The sequence below is a fragment of the Nylanderia fulva genome, unplaced genomic scaffold, assembly GCF_048542155.1.
Source record: "Nylanderia fulva isolate GAGA-0341 unplaced genomic scaffold, ASM4854215v1 Scaffold103, whole genome shotgun sequence".
Classification (NCBI taxonomy): domain Eukaryota; kingdom Metazoa; phylum Arthropoda; class Insecta; order Hymenoptera; family Formicidae; genus Nylanderia; species Nylanderia fulva.
In genome coordinates this window covers 401406-411596 of record NW_028189226.1, presented here as the reverse complement: position 1 = coordinate 411596, position 10191 = coordinate 401406, and the positions used below count along the sequence as shown (strand labels likewise).

The window sequence follows — 10191 nt, the reverse complement described above, 5'->3', positions numbered from 1 at the left end:
CCCTGTAAAATATTCGAAATTTTGGTACCAATTTCATGAAAATCCGTTTATAAATTTGTTGATGCGTGGGTGGTTGCGTGGATGAGTGAATAGGGTGTTAAAAATTTTTTAAAATCATATATTAACCATCCCCGACAAATTTACAAAATTTTAGTACAAATTTGTGAATAAATGTGTGAATGCATGGGCGGATGCGTGATTGGAATAAAACTTAAAAAAACCACACAATAGCTTTCTATTAAAAATTTGTAACATTTTGATACCAATTTCGTGAAAATCAGTCAATAAATGCGTATGCACATAGGTGGATACGTGGATGGGTGCGTGGGCGGGTGAATAAGGTGATAAAAATTTTTTAAAATCATATAGTAGCCATCCCCGACAAAATTTGAGTACAAATTTCGAAAAAGTCTGTGAATAAATGTGTGAATGCGTGGGTGGATGCGTGGGTGAAGGTGTAACACTTGAAAAAACCACATTGTCGCCATCTTCAAAAAATTTGCAACATTTTGATACCAATTAAAAAAAAATCGGTCCATAAATATGCGATTGCGTGAGTGGGAGCGTGGGTAGAAGCGTACTTACAAGAAAGTACCATCGTCGCACTCCTCGGAAAATTTGTGAAATTTTGGTACCAATTTGATAAAAATCGGTCCACAAATGTAGAAGTAGTTCGCGGTCAGACAGACAGACAAACAGACGGACGGTGCTTATATATATAGATAGATAGAGTATGTGCGTGTGCGTGTGCGTGCGCGCGTGTGTGTCGGTGTATAGTGCACCTACACACTTGCCACTAACCAGTATAATAGACAGTTTTGCGAGACACATTATACGTTGCCTTCGGTATACTGAGTAAACATTTGACAATTGTTGCTTCTGGTAAATCTTCATCCAATAAGGCAACGCGTGATAAAATATTATACAGTCCATCCTCACGCAACGTTACGGTGGGATTTCCAATTTGCTCTTCTGGAATATCTCTGCAATGACACAAATGTATTATAATAATAAATACAAGTTAAATGTGTAACGGGGCTCCTTCCCCGACGCCACGGATCGGCTCGTCGGTGCCAGGATTCGGGAAGAGGGGGAGACTCAGATTCGCAATAACCACGCCAATCGTTCTGGTAAAAACCGAGTTTATTGAAGCCACTCTTCGAGAGTTGACTTATTATCTAGTCTACGCGTACAGAGGGGAATCGCAGGAAGTGCGGACCGCGACCAACTTATACGGACGCGGACACGATTTATAACTAAGGAATACAAGTAATGCAACGGACGAAGCGTGACCAAATCATACGGACGTGGACACAACTTATAACTAAGGTTTACAAATAATAACGCGACGGACGAAGCGCGACCAAATCATACGGACGCGGGCACGACTTATAACCAAGGTTTACAAATAATAACGCGACGGACGAAACGCGACCAAATCATACGGACGCGGACACTACTTATAACTAAGGTTTACAAATAATAACGCGACGGGTGAAACGCGACCAAATCATACGGACGCGGACACGACTTATAACTAAGATAGTAGCGCGGCGGACGAAATTTACCCAACGCGGCGTGGATACGAGCGCCCTGAAAAGGGCGAGCTCCGTAAACCGCCTTTGATTCGGGCGCCCTGAGAAGGGCGAGCTCCGTAAGATGTCGGTGACTCTCGGAGGATCCGGTGACCGAGGAAACTCGGCCTTCCCGACGAGAACGCTCGTCGGCCGGGGTGATGTTCGGAGAGGATCCGGTGACCGAGGAAACTCGGCCTTCCCGACGAGAACGCTCGTCGGCCGGGGTGATGTTCGGAGTGGATCCGGTGACCGAGGACGCTCGGCCTGCCCTGACGAGAACGCTCGTCGACCGGGGTGATGTTCGGAGAGGATCCGGGGACCGAGAATGCTCGGCCTGTCCCGACGAGAACGCTCGTCGACCGGGGTGCTGTTCGGAGAGGATCCGGTGACCGAGGAAACTCGGCCTTCCCGACGAGAACGCTCGTCGGCCGGGGTGATGTTCGGAGTGGGATCCGGTGACCGAGGACGCTCGGCCTGCCCGACGAGAACGCTCGTCGACCGGGGTGATGTTCGGAAAGGATCCGGTGCCCGAGAACACTCGGCTTACTCGACGAGAACGCTCGTCGCCCGGAATGGCTAGGAGGTGAGGAGTGGTCCTTGAGTACGCTCAAGAGACCAGGACGGGACTCCTTCGAAGTCTCGGCTGTACCGCCTTATATACCCGTCGGTCAGCCCCCTCCAACTAGCTTGGAGTGGGGCGGTTCGGTCGGGTGGGGCGAAAAGGCAAATTCCCACGTGTTCGACGTGTGGTGGCCCCGACAGGGGCCGTTTGTATGAGTGCGGGCGGGCGGTCGGCCTCGCGCTTGCGCGGCTTCTAGTGACGACAAAACGGGTCGTCACATCACCCTCCCTTTTTTACGGGTGGTGAGGCAGTTGGCGGATCATCCGTGGCTGACCACGCCGATTGAATCGGATGATCCAGCGGCCGTCCGGGGTGCGCACTTTATATCGCCGCGAGATGGTGGCGGCGTAGAACGGAACGTCGACCGTTCGTCCGTTCCCCAGGGTAACCTGCACGGGGTGCGGTTGGCCCACCGCTGTAGGGGGCGCCGGTCGTTGCGCGATGGTCGGCGGCACGGCGGTGGAGGGTGCCGGTGGACGCGTGGTCGATCGGTACGCGGCGTCTGATCGTCTGCCGTCACCGTGCGAGGACGGTGAGATCGTCGTTGGTTCGACTGTCGGGTTATCCGCTTCGCGCGCGTCTGATGGCGCCGACCGAGGTGTGCCGGTCGGGGGTTGGCGCGACTTTGTAGCTGGTCGCCCGGCGGTGCTAGATGCTGGCTGGCCTCCCGCTCCAGGAGGCATCGGTCGCCGCACGGTGGCCGTTAGCCCGGCCGTGGAGGGCGCCGGTTGGTGCGCGGTGGCATGATGCGTTGATCGATGCGTCGGTCGTGATGGTGGTCGGGCTGGGCGGCGTGCGTCGGTCGGTGTCGTCGTAGGCTTGGTGGCGGCGGCGATGGTGATGACGGCGGAGGCTGGAGAGTCCAAGAGGACCGGTGGTCGTCGGCGGTGGCTCGGGGGTGGCGGGGGTGCTGCGAGAAACGCCATTTTCCGGCGCCGTTGTTCCACGTCGGACCGTTGGATGTAGGTCCCCACCCGAGGCACCGGCCGGTCGGTTCGTCCGGAGACGGACGGGTTGTTTCGTCCGGAAACGGACGGATTGTCTTGCCCGGAATCGGACGGTTTGTCTTTTTGACCCTGGTTCGCTTTTGTGCTTCCCATTGTGGCGAGGATAGACTCGGGGCTGAGAGCGCCCGTCTTTTATACCTCTCCGGAGTATAGCGCGGACCGCGGAGAGTGCCGCTCTCGGTGTTCGGCCGGACAGCCACACGAAAAAAAAAGCGCGGACCATGAAGAGTGCCGCTCTCGGTGCTCGGTCGGGAAATCGCGAACGTGTAGCGAAAAAGCGCGGACCATGACGAGTGCCGCTCTCGGTGCTCGGTCGGGAACTCGCGAACGTGTAGCGGAAGAGCGCGGGCCATGAAGAGTGCCCTCCTACGGTTCGTCCGCGGGCGGCGGTTCTGAGGCTGGCTTCAAATCTCGGACGTGGACATGTCGGTGCCATCGACCTCGGTCGTCTTTCAGGTCCATGATGACGGGGGGAGATGATGCGGCCAACCGTCATCGGGCCACCAAATCTTGGTGCCAGCTTGGCATTAAAGCCCCGCTCTTTGTTCGATAGCGGGTGTTCCTTCTTCCACACCCGGTCCCCAATTTTTGGACGCCAGTCACGCCTGCGCAAGTCGTAATTTCGCTGCTGGTGTTGGAACGCGCGAGCCAGGTTGATCCTGACGATTTCGTAGGCGTCTTCGAGGCGGCGTCGGACTGCTCCGGGGGCGGCGTTGGCGGTTGCCGGACGTCGGTCGTCAGGGTACGGCGACTGTAGCTCCCGGCCGTATATCAGGAAGGCCGGGGTATATCCCGTGGATTCTTGCCGCGCGGTATTGAAAGCAAACTGGAGCTGGGAGATGTGCTCATCCCAGCGACGGTGCCGGCCCTCCACGTACTGCGCCACCATAGTTTTTATGGTGCGGTTGGCTCTCTCGACCGGGTGGCACTGTGGTGCGTAGGCGAAAGCGGTCTGGTGATTGATCCCGAAGGATCTTAACAACCCTTCGAGCTGGTGCGATCGCAACTGAGTCCCGTTATCAGAGATGATGGTGTCCGGGCAACCATGGCGATATATTATGCGCCCGGCGACTTCTCGTGTGACGTTGGCGGCGGTGGCCTGGCGGAGGGGTGTCATCTCCACCCACTTTGAGAACCGGTCCTGCATGGTTAGCAGCCAGGTATGCCCAATGGTCGACCGTGGCAATGGTCCGACCAGGTCAATCGAGACTTGTTGCCACGGATGCGTGACATTGGTGGCCCGAAGTTTCCCGGCTGGCAGGGTTTGTGCGGCTTTATGGGTGGCGCAGTTCCGGCAGTCACGGACATATCGAGTGAACGTCGCGGAACATTCCTGGCCAATAATATAAGCGGGCCACCCGTGCGATGGTCTTTGTGATTCCGAAGTGTCCGGCGGTCGGGTCGTCATGTAGCCGGCGTAGTATTTCCGCTCGTTGGGGCCTCGGGACGCATTGTTTCCATTGCTCCTCACTGGGCGAGTCGTGAAAGTTGAGATCATGCAGCAGGTGCCGAAATAGCCGGCGGTTCTGTATCCGGTAGTCCGCATGGTCGGCCGGGTGTTGTTGCACCTCGCGATACATGCGACGGTACCACCGACAATCTGGGGCGGTCTGGAGGACACAGGCCTCGGGTTGACGGGAGAGAGCGTCGGCTACGGTGTTCAGTTTTCCTTTTCTATACTGAATCTCGTAATCGTACTGCTGGAGCTCGAACACCCATCTTCCTAGGCGGCCGGTGGGAGCCTCCAAACGTTGCAGCCATCGGAGCGACTGGTGATCGGTGACGACCGTGAAGTGATAGCCCTCTAGATAGTCGCTCATTCGGCGAATTCCCCAAACCACCGCCAGGCACTCCAATTCTGTAGCGCTGTAGTTTCTTTCGGCGTTATTTAGGGTGCGACTGGCGTAAGCAATGACGCGTTCGCCTTCGGGCAGTTCTTGGGTGAGTACAGCCCCGAGCCCACAAGCGCTGGCGTCGGTCTGGAGGGTAAACGGTCGGCTGAAGTCGGGACAGGCCAGAACCGGCGCGGTGGTGAGTGCCCGCTTCAGCTCGTCGAACGCCTTCTCTTCCTCCGGTCCCCACGTAAAGCGTGCCTTTTTATGGGTCAGGCGTGTCAATGGTGCGGCGGTGGCGGAAAAGTCTGGCACAAAGCGACGGTACCAGGAGGCGACTCCAAGGAATTGGCGCACTTGACGGACAGTGGTAGGTGCTGTCCAGGCGGCCACTGCACTGACCTTATCTGGGTCAGTTCGAATGCCGTCTTTGTCCACTATATGCCCCAAGTATTTGAGGCGACTGCAACAGAAGTGGCACTTCTGTGGGTTGAGGCGGAGGCGCGCTTGTCGTAGCCGTCTGAAGACTTCGGCCAGGTGTTCCATATGAGCCTCTAATGACGGACTGACTACGATGATGTCGTCGAGATAGACCAACACATTGGGCTCCAATTCTGGGCCGAGGACGCTGTCCAGCAACCGCTGGAACGTGGCCGGTGCTGAGTGCAACCCAAAGGGCATGACTCTAAATTGATAGAGTCCTCGCCCGGGAATCGTAAAGGCGGTGGCGGGGCGGCTGGCCGAGTCTAGTGGCACCTGCCAATATCCGTCTTTCAAGTCCAATGTAGATAGATACTGGGCCCCACGGAGCTTGTCGAGCGTAGCGAGGATGTGCGGCAGTGGGTAGGCGTCCTTATCAGAAGCTTGGTTCAGTTTGCGGTAATCAACGCAGAACCGGTGGCCCCCATCTTTCTTTTTTACGAGGACCACGGGGGAACTCCAGGCACTGCTGGAGGGCTCGATCACCCCGGCGTCTAGCATCTTGCTAACCTCGCCATCGATGACGGCTTGCATGGCTGGATTACGCGGTCGGTACCGCTGTTTTATCGGGGCCCCGGGTCGTAGTCTGATCCGGTGTTCGGCGCGATCGGTGGGTCCCCGCACGGATTCGAATAACCGAAGCTCGGTGTCCAGAAACTGCCGGAAGCGCTGGTCCTCTTCGGGCGAACGTAGAGAGATCCCGGCTGATAATCGGCCGTGGATAGTTGCCAAATAGATTGGGGCCGTCTCTTTCGGCCGATCGGGTGGCGGAGGCGGCAGTGTGAGGCGTAATCGAGCCCACAGGTCGACCCCGATGAGGACCTCGCTGCTAAGGTTATCCAGGACCTGGAAACGGTGGCGGACAGAGCGAGGGCCGATCCGGAGGGCGAGTCGGACTGAGCCGGAGGTGGATGCCCTGGAGCCGTCGGCCAGGTTGACCGGTTCTTCGGATGGCTGGATCTGGAGGCCGTGTTCGGACAGGCGTTCGGCCATGGTGGCGTTTATGAAGGACACCTCCGATCCGGAATCGAGAAGCGCCCAGGCGGTGAGTCGGCGGATCCGGACTAATAGGTGCGGCCGTGGCGTGTACTCTAGCTGGACGCGGGTCGGGCGGTGGCCTCCTCGGTTCCGACCCGCTGGCCGTTTCCCGCCGGAGGATGGCAGTCCCGTGTTAGAACGCCATCCTTCCCGCACTGTGAACAGAACTTTCGTGCTGGGCGGCGGCAATCGAGTCGGGTGTGTCCTCGCTGCTTGCACCGCCAGCAGCAGTTCGAGCGGTCGTATGTGGCTGCAGCGAGATTTGCCTTGGTAGATCTGGAGACCTCGCGACGTTGTTCTTGACGGCGCCGGTGGATCTCCTCCCACTCAGCGGCGCGGCTACATAGTTCGGAGACGGTGTGCAGTTCGTCTAACCGAATGTATAGCTGGAGCTCTGGGTCAGCGTTTTCGTACAGCTGTTCGAGCTGGTCCCTGCGGGTGTAACCGCCGGCCCGACGCATCATGGTTTGCACGGCGGTGGCGTATCGAGTAAAAGCCTCCCCTGGCTTTTGTCGCCGGCCTTGTATTTCTCGCCGCAATTGTCGCTTATACCCGGGCGACAGGTATTGGGCGAGGAAATCTTTTCGGAATTCGGTCCAGGTGGACCACTGTTCTCTGGTGTTCCTCCACCACAGGAGGGCGTCGCCTTTTAACAGCTCGGCTAGCCCGATTAAGAGATGGTGGTCTTCCAGACCATAGGCCACACTGAGTTCCTCTAGATGCTCGAGAAACGCGAGGGGCTCTTTACCCTCGAAATGGCAGCCCCACTTGCGTATCTGGTTAAGGGCCTTCGCCGGGTCGGCTTCGGGTGGTTCGGGGGTTCCTCGTGCACTCCGGTAACGGTCCTCGCGGCTGGGTACTTGGAGTGTTACGGACGCTCCGGTGTCGGCGTGGGTAGCCATCACGTGGTTTCTGATGCGGCGGCGGAGGTCGACTAATCTCCCTTCCGGGTCGAGGTCGCGGTCGGCGAGATAACGGGCGGCTTTCTCTTTGTCTAGGTGGTAAATCCACCCAAGCATATGGATTGCGAACCGGAGTCTCAGACGGTCGAGTCAGGTCCCTGTTCGGGCGCCATGTAACGGGGCTCCTTTCCCGACGCCACGGATCGGCTCGTCGGTGCCAGGATTCGGGAAGAGGGGGAGACTCAGGTTCGCAATAACCACGCCAATCGTTCTGGTAAAAACCGAGTTTATTGAAGCCACTCTTCGAGAGTTGACTTATTATCTAGTCTACGCGTACAGAGGGGAATCGCAGGAAGTGCGGACCGCGACCAACTTATACGGACGCGGACACGATTTATAACTAAGGAATACAAGTAATGCAACGGACGAAGCGTGACCAAATCATACGGACGTAGACACAACTTATAACTAAGGTTTACAAATAATAACGCGACGGACGAAGCGCGACCAAATCATACGGACGCGGGCACGACTTATAACCAAGGTTTACAAATAATAACGCGACGGACGAAACGCGACCAAATCATACGGACGCGGACACTACTTATAACTAAGGTTTACAAATAATAACGCGACGGGTGAAACGCGACCAAATCATACGGACGCGGACACGACTTATAACTAAGATAGTAGCGCGGCGGATGAAATTTACCCAACGCGGCGTGGATACGAGCGCCCTGAAAAGGGCGAGCTCCGTAAACCGCCTTTGATTCGGGCGCCCTGAGAAGGGCGAGCTCCGTAAGATATCGGTGACTCTCGGAGGATCCGGTGACCGAGGAAACTCGGCCTTCCCGACGAGAACGCTCGTCGGCCGGGGTGATGTTCGGAGAGGATCCGGTGACCGAGGAAACTCGGCCTTCCCGACGAGAACGCTCGTCGGCCGGGGTGATGTTCGGAGTGGATCCGGTGACCGAGGACGCTCGGCCTGCCTGACGAGAACGCTCGTCGACCGGGGTGATGTTCGGAGAGGATCCGGGGATCGAGAATGCTCGGCCTGCCCGACGAGAACGCTCGTCGATTGGGGTGCTGTTCGGAGAGGATCCGGTGACCGAGGAAACTCGGCCTTCCCGACGAGAACGCTCGTCGGCCGGGGTGATGTTCGGAGTGGATCCGGTGACCGAGGACGCTCGGCCTGCCCGACGAGAACGCTCGTCGACCGGGGTGATGTTCGGAAAGGATCCGGTGCCCGAGAACACTCGGCTTACGCGACGAGAACGCTCGTCGCCCGGGATGGCTAGGAGGTGAGGAGTGGTCCTTGAGTACGCTCAAGAGACCAGGACGGGACTCTTCGAAGTCTCGGCTGTACCGCCTTATATACCCGTCGGTCAGCCCCCTCCAACTAGCTTGGAGTGAGGCGGTTCGGTCGGGTGGGGCGAAAAGGCAAATTCCCACGTGTTCGACGTGTGGTGGCCCCGATAGGGGCCGTTTGTATGAGTGCGGGCGGGCGGTCGGCCTCGCGCTTGCGCGGCTTCTAGTGACGACAAAACGGGTCGTCACAAATGTGTCCCTTAACAGTCTGCATTATCGACAGGAATTACTATTTCGTATTTCTAATCTTTCGTCGCATTAATTTGACAGAGTTAAAAATGTTTCTCCATGATTGTAATACATATGTATATCAATAATCTCAGGAAACTCCGATTTTATATGGAAAACGAGAAATTACGAAATTATAGTTTTCCTTATTTCTCAGCCATAAGTAATGTCGAATCAACGTCAATTCGTCGTCGAATCGACATTGATTGGTCGAATCGACGTCAAATCAACATCAATTCGACGTTGATTTGATTAATCATTTCTGGCTAAATTATTTTTGTCTCAATATGGCGTCTCGAATTACTGATAAACTGTCAACGTATAATATATGCTTTATACAAAATATATACTTTATATGAACGTAAAAACAAGTTTGCTGAAGTTGAAGTACGCGGAAAAAACATTCTGTTATTTTTGAAATTCAGATTAAAACAGAGTCAGTAGCCGGCGGTACTGTCACTTTCAAGCCTTATAACTCAAGAAGTATTTCATAAAAAAATTTTATTATGCTTTGGAAAGCTCTCGAGATAGCTATAAGAATATGCAATAAAAAATAGAAGGTTCTATTTAAGAAATCCATTCCATTTAAGGCTCTATTATACTTACAAGGCACATATACGCATGACTCGTATTATAGACTATACATACATTATATGTATATACATACATATACATATACAAGTGAGTCAATTAAAGTGTTACAAACTTTTATATCTTGGAAACGAAGAATTTTAGAGAAAAATGTTTTAGACAAAAATTGTATGGTTTCAAGGAAAACATGAGATAGTGTCATTAATTTGACTTTGAATAGTCATTTGAAGGTGACCTTTACGTAACCTTCAAATGACTATTCAAGGTCAAATCAATGACACCATTTCATGTTTTCCTTGAAACCATACAACTTTTGTCTAAAACATTTTTCTCTAAAATTTTTTGTTTCTAAGATATAAGTCTGTAACACTAATTGATCACTCGTATATATATATATGTATGTATATACATAGATATAATGTATGTATAGTTTGTAATACGAGTCATGTGTATGTGTGCCTTGTAAGTATAATAGAGCCAAAAACAACAGACATTTATGTTTAAGGGGATGCTGACTCTATTTTATCGATAAATATTATCTTTATT

General features: G+C 54.2%; 1 protein-coding gene across 1 annotated transcript in view; it reads right to left on the bottom strand.

Moving 5' to 3' along the window:
- Positions 1 to 796: 796 nt before the first annotated feature.
- Positions 797 to 10191, bottom strand: part of LOC146725123 (uncharacterized) — a 54414-nt gene continuing 45019 nt past the window's right edge. Inside the window, exon 4 of the mRNA XM_085484283.1 lies at positions 797 to 983. Within this exon, the coding sequence (XP_085340409.1) occupies positions 797 to 983 (187 nt within the window). The remainder of the gene's footprint in view (positions 984 to 10191) is intronic.